The following is a 22,861-nucleotide window of genomic DNA, read 5'->3' on the forward strand; positions in this document are numbered from 1 at the left end:
ATAGGGAAATGGGGCTGGTAACAAAGATAGGGGCCCAATTTTTTAAGAATTTGAACCAAGAATACTACACAACTTCCCTACACAATTTCCCACCTTAATCACACTGCTAATCCCAAACCTGTTATGTTTATTGCAATTTGAAGCATCTTAATCATAATCTTTAACTATATATTGCTATCTAGGATCAAAAACTTAGAGCTAAAGCTAAACTGAAAATTCATCTAAACTCACTCTTTCATTTTATAAATCAAGAAAATGAGGCCCATAGAGAATAAGTAGCTTGCCCAAGGAAGAGCCAAATATGAATTGAAAGCCCTGCACTCTCCTGCCAGAGAGACCTAAAAGGGCCTAGTTGCATGTTTAGCTCTACTCTACAGCAGAAGCTTTCTTTGTTTAAACAAAACTAATAAATAGCCTCTATATTTCAGGAAGGAAGCATTTATTTGATCTTTAGATATATGATTAGAATCATTTAATCTGTTAAGCAACTCATACACAAAATTGAATAAGTCCTTAAGTTGTCTGTCTCTTGGAGCAAGATATATTATTTGAATTACCTTAGTATCCTCTCCACCATTCCTAGAATCAGGAACTTTATGTCTTTTATTCCAGTAGGAAAAGAATCAGGGTCTGCATTTTGTCCACCTTTCCATACTTTAAGGGGCTGGAAGTCCATTCAGATTTGTGTCTTTTGGGATGTCTTCAAAACAAAGACTGCAAAAAAGGAAATGTCTGATTAAAGCTCAGAGAGGAAAACTACAACAAAACATTTATACTAATGTGACATGGTTCATCATTGAGTATGAATTCTCTCAGTACCTTACACAGAGGGATCCAATTATCTTTATGCTTAGAGCATTATTATCAATTTTTTTATCTCAGGAGCTCTTCATACTCTTAAAAGTTATTGAGGCTCCCTCTCCCCCCCCCCAAAAAAAAAAAAAAGCTTCGGTAAATATGGGTTGATTCTGTATTTATTATATTAGAAATTAAAACATTTTAGCATTATTATGAAAATAATTTTGACCTCATAGACCCACTAAGTCCTAGGAACCCCTTGAAATCTCTCTATGACACTTTGAGAACTTTTCACTTGAAGTTTAGAAAAGTAATGAACAAGGTTTCTAATGTCTATAAAAGTTCATCCAATTTGTTATTCCAATTTGAATCTAATGAAGTTAACCAAACATTTCATATGGACATTTTAAAAACTGGAAATGTATTGCATTGCATTAATTTTCTCAGATTGTATTATTAATTTATACTCACAAACTCTAGATTTTTTTAAAAAAAATTTTAACATTCTTTTTTTTTTTATTGTGAATTCCAAATTGTTTCCCTTCAGTCTTTCCCCCAAATCCACTGAGAAGGCAAATACCCATTAGAAATATGAAGTCATGCAAAATATATTTCCATATTAATCATATTGGAAAGTGAGGGGGAACAAGAAAAATAAAGTGAAAAAAGTATGCTGCAGTTTATACTTAGAGTTCATCAGTTCTCCTGACAGTTCATAACATTTTTTATCATGAGTTCTTCGGGATTGTATTGGTTTATTGTATTAATCAAAATGGCTAAGTCTTTCATAATTGAACATTATTACAATATTGCTGATGCTGTATATAATGCTATTCTGGTTCTGCTCACTTCATTTGTATCAGTTTATATGCCTGTCCAGGTTTTTCGGAAACCTTCCCCTTCATCCTTTCTTACAAAACAATAGAATCACAATACAATCTAAACTACCGCAGCTTGTTCAGCTGTTTCCTAATTGAACAGACATCCCTTCAATTTCACTTGATTCTGAAAAGAAAAATTAAGTAAACCATCCTAAGCGGGAGAACCAAGTTTACCTGATCTGCACATTGAAGGTTATGGGCCTAATTACACTGGGCATATATGGGAAGACTTTTTGAGTCTTGAGGTATATGGCGGTGATTTGTTCCTGGGGAATATGGCAGGAAGTATTAGTACTATATTTTTTAGATAAATTGTTTTCATATTGTTGAGAGAATTCAAACAAGACAGGTAGTATGAATCAAATAAAGCTCTCATTTGTGAGGCTACTAATGAAAGAGAAAAAAAAACAAAATGAGAGGGCACATTGTGATTTAACAAGATTAGTTTAGGGAGAAGGTAAAATAAACTGTTTAGACTGATAGGGTGACCTGAAAGAACTTAAATGGTTGATAAGATTTTTCCTTGTTAGCAGAGTGATATTTTTTTTTTCTCTTTAAGTACATGCATTTTGATTTACATAAAGAGCACTTCAGAGAATATCTTTTTTTTTTCTGTCTCTAAAAGTGAAACGAATCTCTTCTATGGGCCTGTGGCCAAAATGGAAACATCTGGAACTTGAAGTTAGGGAGAATTATATTGCTTGAGCACCTGGTGGCCTTTGCAAAGTGCTGCTGTTGGAAAGTAGCCAGTACCAGCTCATTTTCATAGTTCTTCAAGCTGCTAAAGAGCTGCCATGGAAATCACAAACTAGAAATTCATGATTAATTAGACACGAAAAAGTAAGGGTATCATAGAGAGAAGAGAGTACCTGACTTTGAATCAGGAAGAACATCCTTTGAATCCCATGTGTGGTATTAGTTATGTGACAGTCTTCAAGTAATTTAACTTTTGCTTAGTCTCAGTTTCTATATTTGTAAAATGGGGATGATTATTAATTTTAAAGCACTATAGAAATATCAGCCTGCATGTAAAACTATTAGGCTTTGTAAAATGCTGTAAAGTCAAGAGTGTCATAATCTAAACCAGGAGTGATTCTTTGACTTTGACTGAGGTAAGGAATGGATATTCAGAAGACCTTATATTCTGTGCTTGTGAAAAGTATTGCTAACATCATTTCCTTAAGTGCTAGAGACTGTGAACTTTAAAAGGCCTCACTTACTTTACTGATGCCCAAATCATTATTTCTTTCTCAAAGATAGGGCCTCAGTGTTTTGTTATTGTTTATATTTCCATGTTATTTAGCCTCTTATATATGGTTTTAAATTGATTCAAATTTTTAAAATTAAAATTTATTTTAAAAGGGGAAAAATTAAAATTGCATCTTAGTCAATAGAATGTTTAGTCATTTCAGATATTTAGTTATATGAAAGTTGACTATGCTCACTGATGAGCCTTCTTTGTTGCAGGCCTTTCGAGAAGACCTGGAATGCCTTATTCAAGATCAGATGAAGAAGGGTCACAATCCAACTGGACTGCTGGCATTGCAACAAATCGCAGATTATGTCATGGCCAGCTCTTTCTCAGGTTTTGCTTCAACTCCCCTCAGTAAGTTAGTTTGGAAATTAAATTTTTGTCATCTGTGCCTTCTTTTTAAAAAGATTCATTCTTCGAGCTAGCTCTTGTATTTCTTTTTTTAACTTTGGGTCTCCTAAGTGGAAATTTTGGGGAAGGACATTCAATCCTTAGAATAGCAATATATATATTTTTTGGTGGTTTTGTTTCATTGAGTACTAATTTTTTTTAAATCATTAATAGTATTTTATTTTTCTAAATATATGTAAAGATATTTAACAATCATTTTTGTAAGACTTTGTTTTCCACATTTTTCTATCTCCCTCCCTTACCTCCCCAAGACAGCAAGCAATCTGATATAGATCCTTTTAAACATATTTCCATATTATGTTGTGCAAGGAAAATTGGCCAAAAGGGGGAAAAAAAACTATGAGAAAGAAAAGAAAAGGTGGAAATATGGTGTTCCTGTCCACATTCAGTCTCCATAGACTGAATCCATCTCTCTGGATGCAATTGGCATTTTCCATTCCAATTATATTGCAATTGTCTTGAATCACTTCATTGTTGAAAAGAACCAAGGTCCATCAAAGTTGATTATCACATAATCTTATTGTTACTATGTACAAATGTTCTCCTGGTTCACTCAGCATCAATATATGTAAGCCTGCTCATCATTTCTTACAGAATAATAATCCATTACTTTCATATACCATAACTTATTCAACTATTCCCCAACTGATGGGCTTCCACCCAATTTCCAGTTCCTTGCCACTACAAAAACATCTGCTTCAAACATTTTTTCACACATGGGTCCTTTTCCCTTTTTTAATTATCTCCTTAGAATGCAGACCCAGTAGTGAGGCTACTGGATCAAAGGGCTTGCCCAATTTGATAGCCTTTGGGCATGGTTTCAAATTGCTCTCCAGAGTTATTTAATCTTTTCACAGTTCCACCAACAATGCATTAGTGTTTCAGTTTTCTTATATCCCCTCCAACATTTATTATCTTTTTCTGTCAGTCAGTTTGAGTAATGTGAGGTGCATACTAATTTTTTGTAGTGTAAGGGAGAGAAAAGAGTCAAAGATAAATGATGTTTCAAATTTGAGTGACTAGGAGAAGGGAAGCACCATCAGAAAGTTGGGAGAAAGGGCAAGTATGTGAGAGGAAAAATGTAGAAAAACAAGAAAATTCTACAGAGCCCCTTGACGGACACTCACACCAAAGATGCAAGAGCAGATGAATCATCAAAAGAAATCAACTTGAAGTAGTCAGACAAGCTATAGGAGAGAGAGCAGTGCTTCAGAAAGATAATACCAAAGGATGACCAACAGTGTCAAATGCTACAAAAGAATGAAATATTAGAATTGAGACTATGCCATCAAAATTTGAGGTTAATAACCTATTTGTAACCTTGGAGCAGTCTATGTATAGTTCTAGAGATGCTAGTTAGATGTCAAGGACTAAGGAGGTTTGAAAGTAAATGGAAGGGCAGTTAGGTAGTGCAGTGGATAGAACACCAGTCCTGAAGTCAGGAGGACCTGAGTCTGGCCTCAGACACTTAACACTTCCTAGTTGTGTGACAGAAAGTCATTTAATCCCAGTTGCCTCAGGAAAAAGAGAGAGAGAGAGAGAGACAACTCTTTCTAGAATTTTAGCAGTGAATGGGATTAAAACTGTAGGACAATAAATTGAGGAAACTACAGCTTGAGAAAGAATAAATGGAAAAACAGTTGGTTTGTTCAGTTTTAGAATACATAAAGCTAGAGTAAGGTTGTGAGCAAAAAGAAAAAAAAAAACAGTAGAAATAAGGAGACAAACTTCCCACGGGGGGTGGGGAAAGGCAAGGAACAGTAAAAAGAAAGATGAACAATAGAATTATGTTCCAGAGGAAATGTGAAGTGGTAACTAGAAATTTTGGAGCTTAGGCAAGTACCACCCACCATACCTAAGGTATCTTTAGTTAAATAAGACAGAAGGCTTAGCTACTGCCCCATGAGAGAGATGGAGAGAGATCTGGGACATCAGCATGAAATCACTATTGGAGAGGTTTGGTGGAGGTGGAAGTGGAGCTCACTCCAGCATGCCATCTGGTGGTTTCCTGATTTTTTATAATTCTTGCTAACTAGATGTTAAACTCAGTTATTTCTCTACATTTGCAAAGGATTTAAGGTACATCAGTACCTTTTTCAGTTCAGTTTATTGGAATAAAGTTTTCTAATTATGACTGGCTGACAGAATCAAGTTCATTAAAAAATCATTGGCCTTGGCAAGGAGAAATGATAGCTCGTCTTCTTAGGCTGAAAGAAATTAAAAGATGGGTCAAAACAGAGGGTTTGAGGTAGGGAGGAGTAGAAATAAAAGCGCTAGTGACAGATGGTCTCAATTTTTACAACAAATTAGAAGAGGATGCAAGGTCAATCTGTTGGAAGAAAGAGAGGAATCAAGGTCATATGGGGTTTGAAGAGGTTTAGCTGTATAGTTATTAGGGGTCAAGAGAAGGAAGAAGAGCCAGTTAAAGAGATGGACAAGATCAGTCAATCAGGAAAAAAACCTGGAGAGTGGAATATAGAAAATAGGGAATGACACAATAGTATCAGATGTTGTTGAGATGTCGAAAGTGGATGAAAACTGAGAGAATGCCATTGGGTTTGATAATTAGGTTATTGATGGCTGTTGAGAGAGCATCTTTTGTCATATAGTGAGGGCAGAAACCAGATTATTTAACTCCATTCTAACTTAAACACCTTCTGTCTTCATAGAAAAAGTTGGGTTTGGGGTTTTGTGTGTATTTTTTAAATTAGAAGTGTGACTGTTATGTTTTTCCTCCCTAGCAAAATTAGCAGTCTTGGTGTTTAAACAGTAATTTCATAGTGTCACTTAATCTTTCTTTTCAAAGGCTAGGTTTGGATTTTGCACTAGTCAAGCCTGAGAAATGGTTGCTTCCTGACATCCTAAATAAGTAATAGCTTTTACCAGGCAAGAAGAAAAGATTGCTGATATTAATTTAACTCTGTAGCCTGTCTGAGGAAACACTGTGTGAGCTTGGATTATCGCAAACCTAGACTGCTTCCCAGAGGAGTATGAACTGAACCAAATTACAAGGAATTGATTTGAATCTATTTTTTTCTCTTTCTTTTTCTCTCTCTCTCAGGCCTTGGAATGGTTACACCCATCAATGACCTTCCTGGTGCAGATACCACCTCATATGTGAAGGGGGAAAAACTCACTCGTTGTAAACTAGCCAGTTTATATAGACTTGCTGACTTGTTTGGGTGGGCACACTTGGCAAATTCCTATATCACCGTGAGTTTTTAATCATTTTTTATAATCTACTCTTGCTTAAAAGATATCATTGTTTGCTTTCTCTTTTCTCCAGGGGAAGGGTAGAAGAGAAGGGAAAAGGGAATGCATTAGGGAATCAGTTTTCAACTTATGATTTCTAATTGCAGAACAGCTAATATTTTTTTGAACTTTCCCATCCTTGAGGAAGAAACTACAACTCTCAAAATTATTCAGCTCAATTCACTATCATGGTTTCCATCCTGGTCAGGAAATCTATAAATGAGGAAACCATTCCAGGAGATATTAAGTATCTCTCCACCATTAACTCTTAGTAGCTTAATATGTCACATTTTCCACATGGCAACAGAAACCATTCTTACTTTCTTTTTTGAGTTTTTGTGGCATTAAAGAAGCAATGTAGAAAGAGAGAGATAGGGATGTACGTCGAATATTTGTGACGTTTTTTGGTTATTTGATCATTTTACTGTTCACTTTGACCTAATTTTATATATATATTTATGTATACAAATATATAGTCTACTTGAGAAGAGAAGCAGAGCAATTAAAACTTTTAAGATAGTTTTGGTGTGACTAGTATACCATTTCACCATACATAAATTTGATAAAATATTTCCCCCCAATCATAGTCTGATCCCTGCCTCCTGAAAGATAACCATGAAGTCCAAATTCAAACACAGACTTAGGTTTAAGTCTTGGATCTGCCATTCACTATGCCCCTGAACTTAAGCCACAAGTCTTAACTTACTTTCCTTATATAAAATTGAAATAATATGTTGAAATAATATGTAGTCTCCTACTTCTGCAAAATCAAGTTATCCTGTGACTCTCTAGTAAAGCACTGAATATTTGTACGTAACAAATTATACTTGTTTTTTACTATATGTAAAATGTGATGCTAGGCTAACTTTCTGTGGGTTTTTTTTCCTCATTTTCAGGTAAGAATAAGCAAGGAACAAGATCACATTATCATTATTCCTAAGGGTCTATCTTTTTCTGAAGCCACAGCCTCCAACTTGGTATAATTTTCATTATTACTATATTACTAAATCTGTAATTCGTTACCTTTCTTAACACATCTCATAGTTTTCAGTCTGGGAGGAAATGAGTAAACAATTGTAAAAAAAAAAAAAAAAAAATCTGAGTAAAAACTGTTAGGTGGTATTGGAGTAATTGATTGGAGGCATGGAGTTTAAATATAAGACAAGTGTCCTGTTAAGTAAGCTGGGTTTGGTTAGTTCATCTCTTCATATGTTGAAGGTGATCTTTTTTACTTGTCTGTTCTGGACTGCCATACTAAAGAAAAAGAGAAAGCGCTTCACAGACATTCATAAATGGTATTTCTCATAGCATCATAGCCTTATATTTATCTTTTTATGTTCTGGTATTCATTCAACAAACATTTCTTATGTGCAGTTCATTGTGCATTGTAGGTATTAGGTGCTGAGAAAGATAAAATAAAAAACATGGTACTTTCCCTCACTATAGTGAAGGTGATAAGACTTGTACACATATTTATATAATATTATGTGATAGTTTAACTTAATAGTATTTTATTTTTTCAGTTAAATATAAAGATTTTTTCAAATTCATTTTTGTAAGATTTTGAGTTCCAAAGTTTTTTCTCTCTCCTTTTCCCCTCCTTCCCAAGATAGCAAGCAGTATTATATAGGCTATACAAATACAATCAATTTCCATATTAGTCATGTTGTAAAAGAAAAATCAGAACAAAAGGGGAAAACCACAAAAAAGAAAAAACAAACCAAAAAAAAAAAAAAAATGAAAATAGTATGCTTCAATCCACATTCAGTCTCCATAGTTCCTTTTCTGGATACAGATTGTATTTTCCATCTCAAGTCTATTGGATCACTCACTGTATAGCTGAAAAAAGCTAAGTTTATCATAGTTGATCATCACATAATCTTGCTGTTACTGTGTACAATGTTCAAGTAAGACAGGAGAAGTTGAGAGCAAAAAGGCTATTCCAGGCAAAGGGAAAAGCATGAACAACATACAAAGAAGAAAACACAGGGTGTGTTTGAGAGGCAACAAGTAGTTCAATTTCCCTGGAGTATGTGGGAAAGTAGCATGAGATAAACCATCCAGGTGAGGTAGAATCATTGGGGTGGTTGAGTGCCAGATTTTAAGTTTAGGCTTTTTGGAGGAAGGTGAAAGGGAACAATTAAAGGTTTGGGTGGTGGTTATTGTTTAATCTATGCAGTGATAGTCAAAGTTGTGCATTAGGAAGAACCTGTATCAGAGGTTGAAGATGGATCTCTTAAGAAAGCTTCAAGAATGGCAGGATTTAACATCAGTCCCAGATGCTGCTGTGTTGTAAAATGGAAACTTTCCAGCTAGTTTAGTAAAAAACAGATTTCCCCAGGCCACCTGATTTTCCCAATTAAAAAAGCTTGAGTTACTAGGAGGCCTCTCAAGGACTGTACTTTCTTAGTGGGATTAAGTTTCATTGAAAATACTACCATAGTTTTTCTTACGTTCGACTCATAAGACAAAAGCACAGCCTCATGCATTTCTTTCTTATTTCACAGGTAAAAGTCAATATAATAGGAGAAGTAGTTGATCAGGGAAGTACAAATTTGAGAATCGACCATACTGGATTCAGTCCTCATGCTGCTATCTACTCCACACGCCCTGATGTTAAATGTGTGATACACATCCATACTCCTGCAACAGCAGCAGTAAGTTTCAGGATGGGGAGTAGAAGGGTTCCTACAGTGACTTGAAGGAAATTAATTAACTTGTTAATTCCCTGTGCTTTACATTCTTTGACTGTTCTACATTATTACATTTTTACAGACACCCCTCTTAAGTCATCAACTGTAAAAACCCTCTTTCCAGTGATTTCTTTTTGTACCTAGAATGTAAAAATAGGATACTTTGGACCAGAGATTTCAGTTCTGCCATTTATAACAATTTGTGGAAGGAACAGTAGCATCAGGAATATGGTTGTTTTTGTTTTTGTTTTTTTAATTTGAGCCATTTAATGAAATTTATGTTAGTAATCTTAGATGGGTACAAGACATTTAATATTCTCTATAAAAACAAATTAGCACACCATTTAAATTGGTGGTGCCCTGCAGATTCCAGGATCTCATATCTAGTATTTTGCAGAAGATTGCAGGGAAAAGGAGTAGCCGAGTACTTCATCAGCTGTCTGAAGGGTATCTAGTCCCTGTAGAAGTTCACTACTGTTTGGTCTTCAACATCATGTTGATACAACTAAATAGGTATCCTCAATGAAGTGTGGGATCCTTCCAATCTCTCAAGAATCACTGATCCTGGGAGAAGTTGCATATTATGATTACCAAGGATCTCTGGATGAACAGGAAGAGAGAATTCAGCTACAGAAAGTTCTGGGGCCGAGCTGTAAGGTATGTGACAAGTTTCTGGTTATTGTGACTATTTTTGTTGCTGCTACTGTTGATTCAACAGTGGGAGCTATAGCGATTATTTCAAGTAGTTCTGGGGCTTCTATTTTAGGTGTTGGTGCTAAGGAACCATGGTGTGGTAGCACTTGGAGAAACATTAGAGGAAGCCTTTCATTATATTTTTAATGTGCAACTAGCCTGTGAGATACAGGTAAGATATATGCTCTATTTTCATTAATGTCTAAAATTCTACTTGATCCAAGGTCCCTCAATAACAACACTTTTATTAATTAGGACCAATACTTGCTTATCTGTTGAACTGGAAATGGGGGTGACATTGCAAGTGACAGATAATCTTAGCTACATAAACTTTAGTGTCAGTCTTCCCCAGGCCACTTCCCAAAACTTTTTTGTCAAATCTTTAAATAGTGACTTTAATAGCAGATTCTTTTTATTTCTTTTCCTTTCTTAAGAGAAACATGAACCACAGTCTGATTCATTAGCTCTTTAAAAAATGTGTATTGCAATGATCAATTCTGATAGACATGGCTTTTTTCAACAGCGAGGTAATTCAGGGCAGTTCCAAAGTTACTGTGATGAAGAGAGCCATCTGCATCCATAGAGAGGACTGTGGGGACTGAGTGTGGATCACAACATAGTATTTTCACTTTTTTATTATTATTTGTTTACATTTTATTTTCTTTCTCATTAATTTTTTTCTTTTTCATCTGATTTTTCTTGGGCAGCATGATATTTGTAGAAATATGTATAGTAGAATTGCACATGTTTAACATATATTGGAATACTTGCTATCTATGCATATGTTTTGAAAATAAAGCTTTAATTTAAAAAAGAAAAAAAATTGTGTATTAATTGTAACTACTTTTATTAAAACCAAAGGAATAAGGACAAGATTGATGTGATTTTGTGGGCTTTCCTTTCCTGTTCTCAAGTCTTAGTATATCATATTTTTTTTGTTTTCTATTCTTTAAAGTAGAGATATTACCTACCCCTCACAAGGTTATTTTAAGGAAAGCACTTGATAAATCTGAAGGTACTACATAAATTTTTTTATTAAAGCTTATTATTTTCAAAACATACACATGGATAATTTTTCAACATTGACCCTTGCAAAACCTTGTGTTCCAATTTTCCTTTCCCTTTCCCCCATTCCCTCCCCTGGCTAGCAAGTAATCCAATATATGTTAAACATGGTTAAATCCAATAAATACATACATATTTATAAAATTTTCTTGCTACACAAGAAAAATAGATCAAAAAGGGGAAAAAAATATGAGAAAGAAAATAAAATGAAAGCAAATAAAACAAAAAGAGAAAATGCTATGTTGTGATCCACACTCAGTTCCCACATTCCTCTCTCTGGGTGTAGATTGCTTTCTTCATCACATTTAATTTTTTAAATTTTCATTATTGTTTGAATGAGTTTAAGACATTTTATACATAAGTTCTTCTATTATGTATCATGTAAGAAGCATGTAGTATTGATTTGATGAGAATTTTTTTTACAAGCTTGCTCAATTGAGCTTAATTTTTTTAATGTGCTTTTCTTTTGGTCTATAATATCTCTAGCTGTTAATTTCTACAAAGATATTCCTTTTCCTTTGAGTTTAGCAACCTGTCCCAGACTCATGTAATTTTACTGATCAAGAATTTTGTTCTTTTATACAAATTATAGTCCACTCATTATCACTTTATCCGGCTGTAAATTTTTCCACTGTTTACAGGTCCGGGCATTAGCAGGAGCAGGAGGAGTAGACAATCTCCTCATATTAGACCTGCAGAAATACAAGGCTTTCACTCATTCTGTAGCAGCAACAGGAGGAGGAGGTGTGAACATGAGTTCCCAACAGAAGTGGAAAGTTGGGGAGATTGAGTTTGAAGGCCTAATGAGGACACTGGATAACTTGGTAGGTGGACAGTCCAAAATGACCATCTGTGTCATCCCCAGAAGGATTCCCTGGATCTCTTTGGTGTGGGGGTATATTTTTGACCCTCTCTAAGAGAAAAATTACTTTGAAAGTCTTTTTGGTTTATTTCTTTTTATTGTAAGCATGAAAATGGAAAATATAGATGTTATTTTATACTTGATTTCCTCTCTCTTACACAAATGTCCTAAAACGGAATGCCCTGAAATATAAGAAAAGGAACCTTCAAAACCTTAAGGAATATTTAGCAGTAAAACACTTTGAAATATCTATATCAGTGGAAGGGGAAGGTTTTTATGACCAAAGCAGAACTAGAGATCATTACTGATCACAAAATAGAAAATTTCGATTATACCAAACTGAAAAGTTTTTGTACAAACAAAACTAATGCAGACAAGATTAGAAGGGAAGCAATAAACTGGGAAAATATTTTTACAGTCAAAGGTTCTGATAAAGGCCTCATTTCCAAAATATATAGAGAATTAACTCTAATTTATAAAAAATCAAGCCATTCTCCAATTGAAAAATGGTCAAAGGATATGAACAGACAATTCTCAGATGAAGAAATTGAAACTATTTCTAGTCATATGAAAAGATGCTCCAAGTCATTATTAATCAGAGAAATGCAAATTAAGACAACTCTAAGATACCACTACACACCTGTCAGATTGGCTAAGATGACAGGAAAAAATAATGATGATTGTTGGAGGGGATGTGGGAAAACTGGGACATTGATGCATTGTTGGTGGAGTTGTGAACGAATCCAACCATTTTGGAGAGTAGTTTGGAACTATGCTCAAAAAGTTATCAAACTGTGCATACCCTTTGATCCAGCAGCGTTACTACTGGGATTATATCCCAAAGAGATTATAAAGAAGGGAAAGGGACCTGTATGTGCACGAATGTTTGTGGCAGCCCTTTTTGTAGTGGCTAGAAACTGGAAACTGAATGGATGTCCATCAGTTGGAGAATGGCTGAATAAATTGTGGTATATGAATATTATGGAATATTACTGTTCTGTAAGAAATGACCAACAGGATGATTTCAGAAAGGCCTGGAGAGACTTACACGAACTGATGCTGAGTGAAATGAGCAGGACCAGGAGATCATTATATACTTCAACAACAATACTATATGATGACCAGTTCTGATGGACCAGGCCATCCTCAGCAACGAGATCAACCAAATCATTTCTAATGGAGCAGTAATGAACTGAACTAGCTATGCCCAGAAAAAGAACTCTGGGAGATGACTAAAAACCATTACATTGAATTCCCAATCCCTATATTTATGCACACCTGCATTTGATTTCCTTCACAAGCTAATTGTACAATAATTCAGAGTCTGATTCTTTTTGTACAGCAAAATAATGTTTTGGTCATGTATACTTATTGTGTATCTAAGTTATATTTTAATATATTTAACATCTACTGGTCATCCTGCCATTTAGGGGGGGGGGGGTAAGAGGTGAAAAATTGGAACAAGAGGTTTGGCAATTGTTAATGCTGTAAAGTTACCCATGTATATATCCTGTAAATAAAAGGCTATTAAATAAAAAAAAAATAAAATAAATAAAATAAAAATAATAAAGGATATGAACAGAGAAATAAGATAAAAAAAAAGAAATATCTATATCAAATATGAGTATGTAGCAAAATTTTTTCAATGTTTCATTATTTTGGTAGGGAAATATGGTTTTTAGCCAGGAATCGTGAAAATAGCATTGTCTAAAGCAAGATTGTCCAGGTAATGGTATTAACTGGAGTGAATTTTGGCCAGAAAATTAAATTTACCTAATTAATTTTAGCCCTAAGTAGGAAGGGTGGAGGAGTTTTATTTTGCTAGATGACCTTCTTTAAGAGTTTTTTGTTGAGAAGCAGTCTGGCTTGAGAGAGAATTTAACAACAAAACAACATTTGGATTCACCTTTTTAAAAGTATTAACAGCAACATGCTCTAATATATTGAAATTAGGGTGTTATGATTTTCCAAGTGCTATTTTCTCCCTCCTTTAGGGGTACAGAACTGGCTATGCTTATAGACATCCTTTGATCCGAGAGAAACCCAGACACAAAAGTGATGTGGAGATTCCTGCAACTGTGACTGCCTTTTCTTTTGAAGATGACATGGTGCCCCTTTCACCTCTCAAATTCTTAGCACAGAGACAACAACGTGAAAAGACAAGATGGCTGAACTCGCCAAATACTTATATGAGAGTGAATGTACCTGAGGAGTCTTGGAATGGGGAGACCAGTCCCAGAACAAAAATCACAGTATGCCATTATTTTATTTCTTCTTCCTGTCTTTCCTCACTATTCTCCAGTCACTCAGGCATTGAATAGCTTCATACTAACAAATCAGTAACAATATAGTAGCTCTTAATACTATTGCAGTGAATCAGACCCTACTGAATTGTATTCAGAGATTAGCAAATCTGAATCAAATAATGCCTGAGAGAGTTGGGGGAAATTTCCCAAAGCAATTATTATGCCCCAGGGGACACTTAAGGTATATTATATGGCATTAGAGAACAAGTTAATCCATCTTCCTTGATCAAAGGTTCTACTTCAGACTTTTTTTCTTTTAATTTTCTTTTCCCTTGATATTTCACATGAAAACTCTTGAGTATCTAAAAATTTTCAGCTCCATTGTGTAAATTAAGAATATTGAAATGCTGAAATTCCTAGTATTCACTTAAAATCTCAGGATTGTAACTATTTCTCACTTTATCTGTTAAATTGTCTATCAGCCTCAAAAGCTGTAGGTGGTGAGATAAGCCTTCTAGTCAGCTTCTACCTTTGTGAATTTCTCTTGTCAATCTTATTGGCAACTGGTGTTATAGCAGGGATCATTGTCACCAAAAATCTTTAAACTTAATCATGGTCACCTTCCTTTAAGGATTAGAATGAGGAGCTGCCAAGAGTGCTTCCTTTTCCAAAATGGTGATTCAATTGCATAACCTTGTTTTTCTATAAACTGTTTATGGAAAGTGGAGGTGCAGAACCACAAACATTGATACCATGAAGTTGCTCCCTGTCCCTGAACAATATAGATGCAATATCCATTTCTGAAAACCAGAAGGCAGTGCTGATTGTCTCCTGCATTTTTACTTTAGGTGAAGTATTTACAGAAAGTTTGTTACCCTGAGGAGAAAGTGAAATTTAAATCTGTAATTCAATGTGCATATGTTTATTAATGAAGAGACATATATTGTAAGACATTAGTAAAACTGATAGATGCTACAAGACTGACTAGCTTAATATTATTAGTGAAATTCTTTATAAGACTAGATCTTTGCATCATCTTACTCACAGTGTTTTAGTTGTGACTTCTTTGCTATTCAATACATTTTTACCCTTTCTTAAAGTGGATGAAGGCAGAAGATTCCTCTAAAGTTAGTGGTGGAACACCCATCAAAATTGAAGATCCAAACCAGTTTGTTCCTCTGAATACAAACCCAAATGAGGTCCTGGAAAAGAGAAATAAGGTAATAATTATTATTGAATAGTCAACAGACTAGTTTGCATTCTATATATGCTGCTAAATATTTTCACAGTTCAATAAATCTTAATGGAACACTAAAATCATGTACAAATGCTTAAATTCCAAAATGAAATGGGGAGGGGGAGAAGAAAGGAATGAGGCCTAGAAAAGGCTATAGTATTTGAATTTAATTCAGCATTTCAAATTGGGAGATTTACCATCCACCTTGTGTCCAGATCTGTGCTGCTTACTAGAATGTATAAAGCAAGGTCTTAACTTTCAAGGAACTGTTATTATCTATTTGCAAAACAACACAGACATGCAAAGCATTTAATCACACACCCCCTTGTGGTGGACTCGAGGGACAAATCAAGTAGGACAAATCATAAGTGCTCTTGGTAATCAATGAGGCTTCAGGAAGAAGGCTAAAGATATGAAGGGGTAATAAAGAAATTCTTAGTTCGTAATATGTATTTACTCTCTGTCAAATTTAGCTAACTGATTAGCTAAGAAAAAAGTAAAAGGCATCTATGTAGTTGATGACAAAGACTTTGTTTTTCTTTTCTTGTGTTTTCATTGTAGATTCGGGAACAAAACAGGTATGACTTGAAGACTGCAGGACCACAATCTCAGCTGCTTGCTGGCATTGTTGTTGATAAGCCTTCTTCAGTAAGTCAACAGAACCAAATCATTTCACTTAAGCTAACACATTAATTGGCATTAATTGGTAACTCTAGGAGAAATATCTTAAGGCTATCTTCATAATAATTGTATATAAATTCTTTGGGTATATAGTTTTATTTTTTATCTTTTTTACTTATAATTACTATCTTGTAAAAGAAAAATAATTTGTTTAGTTTATTTGTATATTTCCTAATTAATAATATCTACCAGAATTTGGCTCAGTTTATGAATCTATTTCCTAAAATTGACCTAATCAGGACATTTATTGGGATGAATGAGAAATTGTAAAATTCTGTCAGTCATCATAATATTTCAGATTCTATTAATGGAATGATGCTTTAATTTCCCTTGAGCTTTAGGGCATCACAAAAGATATATTGTTTCTTTTATTCTATTATTATTGATAGCCTGCTGGTGGGACACTGTCTCAAGTCTCTATCTCTCCAATCCATTCTCCATTCAATCACTAAAATGGTTTTCTTAAAGTCCTAGTCAATTTCTCTTTCTCTCTCTCTCTCTTTCTCTCTCTCACATTTACTCATTTACACATACATATACCTTCAAAAAAAAATCCCTGAGTCAGTGGTTCAGAACCATTTGCCTCTAAGACCAAATACAAAATTCTTTGACATTCAAAGATCTTCTTAACCTAGTCCCCTCCTACTTTTCAGTCTTCTTAAACCTCACTCTCTGACTTTTCAGTCCAGAGTCACAAAACACTATATCTCATTTCTAGGCATTTTTGCTGACCTTCCCCACTCCCAGCCAGAAATGCTTCACACTAACTTCCCCAGGCTTCATTTCAATCCCAACTAAAACACCCCATCTTTTTACTGGAAGGTTTCCTCAGGACCCACTCCCTAATTCTAGTGCCTTCCCTCTGCTAATTATTTCCTATTTATCCTGAAAATAACTTGGTTTGTATATACATGTGGACTCCCACTTTAATTTTCATCTCTTTGAGGGCAAGGAATGTCTTTCGCCTCTTTTTGTATTCTGTGCCTGGACAAAGGAGGTACTTAATAAATGTTGTTTGATGATTACACTTTAGGAATGTTTTCTTCTCTTCCAGACCATGCATTTTGAAGAAGATGAACATGCTCCACCAGCTCCACCTAACCCCTTCAGTGATCTGACAGAACAGGAACTTGAAGAGTATAAGAAGACAATCGAACGCAAACAGCAAGGTCTGGAAGGTCAGTGGCATAACGGTAAATTAGGCCTGGGCAGCCAAACTCTGAATTCCTCATGTTCTTTGCAAGATCTAAGAGTCATGAATAGAAGGCAGAAGTATTTAGATTTAAAAAATAAAAAAAAGACACTCTCTCCTTTCCTGGTCTTCCTCCTTTTTCTACTTACTACTAATGCATCAATGGAAAGGAACGATAGAAAGAGTTACCACAGACTGTGCCTTCTAGATATCCTGAGTATACTTGCAGATTGCAACTTTGGAATGTTAGGGAGTTTTGTTTAAGACAAAATTGCTGAGAAGGCAGTGTACTGTAGTGGGAAGTGGAATCACATGGCCTGGGTTCAAATCTTGGCTTTTACCATTCAGAATTTGTGTTTCTTTGGGCAAATCACATTACCTCCCTGTACTTCTGTTTCCTCAAATGTAAAGTGGAAGGCTTAAGCTGGATGACCTGTAAGGTCCCTTCTAATTCTCTAGCTATGATTTGCCATCATAGAACTAAAATTAAACTAAATAGCTGTATACTAAAGCTAAAGTGAAGGCAATAATACCTTTCCTTCAAATTTGTGGTGCATTCTTTTAAGATACATGCCTTTCCTTGATTCTGTTTCGTGTGTGATTATGTAGTATAATAATTGGGGGAAAAAAAATCAATGGCAAAAGCCAAACTCTAAGAATACTAAGGTATTTGAAGATAGTCCTCAGGGGAACTCAGCAGCAAATTCTAGCAAAGGACCAGAATGCCAACTGAGGATCCTGGCTGCACAATTCTGCTTTGGGATTAGATCTTGGAAATATATTAACAAAAGCATCCCAGCTAATTCTTTTTTCTAAAGAGACTCTATTAGCACACACAATGACTCTCACTACTCACATCATTGCTTGGGGGAAAAAAGATAATTATTTTTACTCTTCACCCAGAAGCCCTACAGGAGGAATTAAGGATATTTGGTGTTTTGGAGAAGAAGTTTTTGTCAGTAGATCATTAAAGGAGAGAACCATCTTGACTCATTATTAATAAATATTCCAGGAATATTTTTGAAGTTGCTATATTAACATAAAGTTGGCACCTATTTCTGGTTCCTACTTTTATAAAATGTCTCTCTTTAATTTCTTATTTTTGAAAGCCTAAAGATACCAGGTAACAAATAATTATGTTTTAGAGACTTAACTGTACTATATGTACCTTTAAAGCTTGTCCACTTTCATCATAATATTCTGCAATAGCCCACTAATATTTCTATGGCAGGAATTGGCATTGGATATTGTTCAACTGGATCACAAGGCATTATCCTGCACTAATAGCACAATGAGCAGTGTTTCATAACTGTTTTAAGATCATAAAATGCATTTTTTATTTTCTAGATAATATTATAGCTAAGAGTTATACATGTAGGCTGCTTGCTTGGGTGGCCAACAGCTTTATAGAGGACCTTACTTCCTTTTTAATCCTGGGTTTAAACTAGCTAATTTATTGATGCTTCCCATTACCAGCCAAAACTTTAACACATTAACCTCCCAAAATGAATACTAACTAATCTTATAAGTTTTAGCAGGATAGATTCATTGATAAAGGTTAAATTGCTTTGCCCTAAATAGACCCTGTAATGTACGCACTAACTTGAACTGAAATCTCAATCTTTTGTTTTGCATGGCTTTTAACTAAACTCTTATCCTACAGATGCTGATCAGGAAATAGTCTCAGATGACGGTTCATCTGTCTCACAAATTCAATCTCAAACTCAGTCACCGCAAAATGTCCCTGAAAAATTAGAAGGTATTCAATGTAGTTTCCCATAATAATCCCCAAGATGGTCTTAGAGCTTGCCTCCTTATCATTTGTGTTATTGCATGTAAAGAAATTAAATCCTAAGTGATACTAAGTTTGCTTTAGAAGTTATTGAATTCTCCATTGAGTGAGATTTCTTCATAAAAGAAGATAATGAATTTATTCAGTTTATGAAAAGAATGATAATTTTAAAAACAAATCATATACTGAACTTTCAGCTATAAGCAGTTATTAAGTTCTCTGAGGGATTGTTTCCCTCTTGTCTTTGTATGCCCAACTCAAGTATATTGCCTTAGTAATATATAAGGCAATATAGCAATACTTTGGTACATAGTAGACATTTCATAAGTGCTTATTGGATTGAATAGTATCAAGTATCAAGGAGTATATAATTGTTCTGAGATTGATGTTGGATTGTCTCCAAAAACCAACGTGTTTTGCGGCCTCATGTAATTGTGATATGAATTACTCAGAAACTGGCATTTAATGAAACTTGAGAAACTAAATTCCATTAAATTTTTTTTTTTCTTCAGTGTGGTAAAAAAAAAAATTGTTGCACATTGTTTTTCATAAAATTCAAATGTTTGAACCAAGATATTAAGCTTAGAAAGTAATAATAAAACTTTCCTTTTATAGAAAACCATGAGATATTTTCCAAGAGCATCATCTCCATGGAAGTGCCCGTTGTGGTAGTGAATGGCAAAGATGATATGCATGATGTTGAGGATGATCTTGCCAAGCGTGTGAGTCGATTAACCACGAGCACAACTCTAGAGAGTGTTGAAATTACCATTAGGCCGTCTGAAAAAATTGAAGAAGTCCTGTCTCCTGAAGGTTCTCCTTCAAAATCACCATCGAAGAAAAAGAAGAAATTCCGCACTCCATCTTTTCTGAAAAAGAACAAGAAAAAGGAGAAAGTTGAAGCCTAAGTACCTCCTTTTTATTATAATGTGATATTGCACATTTAAAAGCCACATTTAAGTCAACCATTAATATACATTAGTAGATCAGAGTTAGGTATTGACAGCAAACTGGACTTTAAAAACTGAACTGGAAAAGAATTGAATTAAAAAGAAAAGATGTAAAATCTGAATTCATCTCTCACTTTTTAGGTCCAAAAGTTGCTCTGAGTTTTCAAACATTTTGCAGTTTAAATGATATCTGCTGTAGCAGGTGTTCTTGCAGTGCCCCATAGTCTGAGGTCTTCCCGAAGTGCTTCAGGCCTTCCTTCACCGTTGTGTCTGTCTGGAAACATTACCAGTGAGGGAGCAAGAGAAGTTTTTTTATTTTTCAACTGCTGTGCCTCACTTGGTAATAAGATTATACTTTTTTATTATTTTTGACCACATCTCTTCTGTTTCTATATCCACTGTTTCAGTGGATGGACAGTAACAGAATATATAAATCTTTTTAGACTAGATCCTACAGAACAAGTATACACTGGCACCTAAAAGAAAAAAAAACTTTAAGCAAATGTTGGTTTGGAATCTTTTGCATTGTCTAAAATGGCCTCATCTGAAGTAATTTTGTTTGCCAAATATTTCATTTTAGTGAAATATAATTTTTGAAAACTTCCTTTTTTATTAGTTAGAAAACCCCTTATTTTTCAATAAAGGGGATTTTGTACACATAACATGGATAACTTAGTTTAACTCTGGCAAAACAAATTTTTGTATGTTGAGATGTTTGTATACCATTCAGTATAAAAGTGTTATAAGCATATAAGCCAATCATTTAACAGTAGACCTTATTTGAAAATACTTTGGACTGAGTGTACTTAAATAGAATTCAAAAATCCAGGGGCTCAGGATCAAAATGATCATAGCACATAAAAAGGAAACTGGATTAATGCTTAAAATCCTAGTAGATGTTTTCTACTATTATTGCTAATGAATGAAAAATTAATTTCAATAATGAAATGAAAGGGGGAAATTGTTCAACAGAAAGTGAATTATCAAGAATAAAATAAGATGTTGGGTGAGAAAAGTACCCATTTGGGAATGCTTGGTGTTCACTATGCAGTATAGATTGTGATTTTGTAAATTGGCATGGAAAATGTGCATTAAAACTTTTAAAATTCACGTCTCTGCCAAAAACAACTCTTTACTTGGTTGCATTTATATTTTTAAAAAAGTCAGATTCTTCTGACTTATGTCCCATTGGACAGCACTAGAATAGGTGAGCATGGTTTATGCCACCAGGGGAAACTACCACTTCTTCATCTTTATGGATAGTCTCAACTTCTCTGTTTTCTTCCTTTCTATTGTAAATAGAAATCTAAACCTAAACTTACCATGGCAGTTTTTTTTCCTTTTTTGAAAATTTGACTTCATGAATCCACCACAAATTAGTGATTATCATTGTGACCTCCCCCCCACCCCCCAATGGTCAGTGGGCAAAAATAATCCAAAGTATTTCTGGAGAGTGAGTTGGCATGCAAAAAAATCATGTTGATTATGGTGTGTTATGGGGCTGGTTGTGTTTTGACTGTATATGTGTGATGACGCCAAGTTAAAATGAATCCTGGAAACCATATTCTAGATATCACTAACTACTGGAATCAGTGTTTTTAATCTCTTAGTGAAAATTTTCAGTTTTGCTTAACTTTGTTTTTGAGAATTTTATGTTCTACATCATTTGTGTTGTATTACAACATATGTAGAAACAGTAATCTGTGAACTATGCTTTTCATAACTTTTTTTAAACAAAGAATCTATCTAAATGAATACAATGTGCATAAGTATTTTTTAAATGCAACAGTGAGCTCTTTGCACCTTCTGCTAATGCCTCTATTGACTTGCTTTGGCATAAAGAATGAGCCAACCAACTCTGTGTCCTGTGGAAAAATATATAAATGTTACCTGAGATTGCTCCTAGATGTAATGCTAATTAATGTTAAATCACAAATAAACAGTATTTTAAATAGACCTTTCCAGTATCAGATGCCTTTAATTCTAAAAGTGGTCACCTTGCAAACTGAGTTTGTTGTCTATTGGCTTTTATAAAAACTTGAGTTAAGTGGGATAAATATTTCTAGGAATTAGTTTTTGATTATCTTTAAATTAAACCCAAACTCCTTTTTCTTTGAGTCTTTATTGGTGAAAGTCTTTCTAAGTTATCTCATCCTCTTTCCATATCTAGATAGGTCTTAGTTATTAAGCATCATTGAAAGCCTAAGGCTCTCTCTCAAAGGTCTTAAAAAGTTATTTCTTATTATTTAGGACCATTGGCAAAGGAAATAGTGTTGATTGTTATAAAAAATGGGACTTGGAATTGAGGATACAATTTAGCGAACTTTAAAAAATAAATTCCTTAAATGGGCTTACTTTCTTGTGATTTCCTGGGGTAGAGGAGGAAATGTTAATCATTTGAGGGTTCTGATTACCTGAGGTTTTAAATATATTTTATGAAAATTAAAGGTATGGAAAAATGAATGTACTCATTTTTTTAAACATAGCCAATCATTCCTTTGGCATCTAAATAACACTGCAGTGAAAAGCAATAGTTTTGGTAAGCTACTCATTTCTAAACTTGCCTTTCCTTCAGCAGCAAAGATAGTTCCTCAGTCCCTTATCCCCAACTGCTTCTGCTTTGAAGCTATTCTGTTTTAAAATGTTTTTTTCTAGAACATTTGAAATGAAGCTATTTCCATTATGTGGAATGGGGGGGGGGGGAAGACCTTATATTTTATTATTATTATTTATTGTCCATAAAATAGTTTTCTTCAAGAAACCAATGAAAGTAATTTAGCCTAATGGCTACAACAGGCAAGGTAATTTTTTTTTTTTTTTAGCTGTTATGTCATATATAAGTCAAAGAGAAGAAGG

The 22,861-nt window shown here is 34.4% G+C and overlaps 1 protein-coding gene across 7 annotated transcripts in view; it reads left to right on the forward strand.

Annotated features, from left to right (window-relative positions):
- The window catches only part of ADD3 (adducin 3), a 149,825-nt gene extending 127,864 nt beyond the window's left edge, over nt 1–21,961 (forward strand). For 4 of the 7 annotated variants that reach the window (XM_023495996.2, XM_031955821.1, XM_031955822.1 and 1 more), the window contains 13 exons: nt 3,147–3,285; nt 6,404–6,555; nt 7,491–7,571; nt 9,102–9,251; nt 9,801–9,944; nt 10,054–10,152; nt 11,687–11,869; nt 13,902–14,159; nt 15,254–15,373; nt 15,952–16,038; nt 17,126–17,264; nt 18,927–19,022; nt 19,671–21,961. In XM_023495996.2, coding sequence (XP_023351764.1) covers nt 3,147–3,285; nt 6,404–6,555; nt 7,491–7,571; nt 9,102–9,251; nt 9,801–9,944; nt 10,054–10,152; nt 11,687–11,869; nt 13,902–14,159; nt 15,254–15,373; nt 15,952–16,038; nt 17,126–17,264; nt 18,927–19,022; nt 19,671–19,963 — 1,941 coding nt within the window. In that variant the 3' untranslated portion in view covers nt 19,964–21,961. The remainder of the gene's footprint in view (nt 1–3,146; nt 3,286–6,403; nt 6,556–7,490; nt 7,572–9,101; nt 9,252–9,800; nt 9,945–10,053; nt 10,153–11,686; nt 11,870–13,901; nt 14,160–15,253; nt 15,374–15,951; nt 16,039–17,125; nt 17,265–18,926; nt 19,023–19,670) is intronic. The other 3 variants (XM_031955823.1, XM_031955824.1, XM_031955825.1) reach the window with 3 other exon arrangements.
- The last annotated feature ends 900 nt before the right edge of the window (nt 21,962–22,861 follow it).

This window comes from Sarcophilus harrisii, chromosome 2, assembly GCF_902635505.1.
Source record: "Sarcophilus harrisii chromosome 2, mSarHar1.11, whole genome shotgun sequence".
Classification (NCBI taxonomy): Eukaryota; Metazoa; Chordata; class Mammalia; order Dasyuromorphia; family Dasyuridae; genus Sarcophilus; species Sarcophilus harrisii.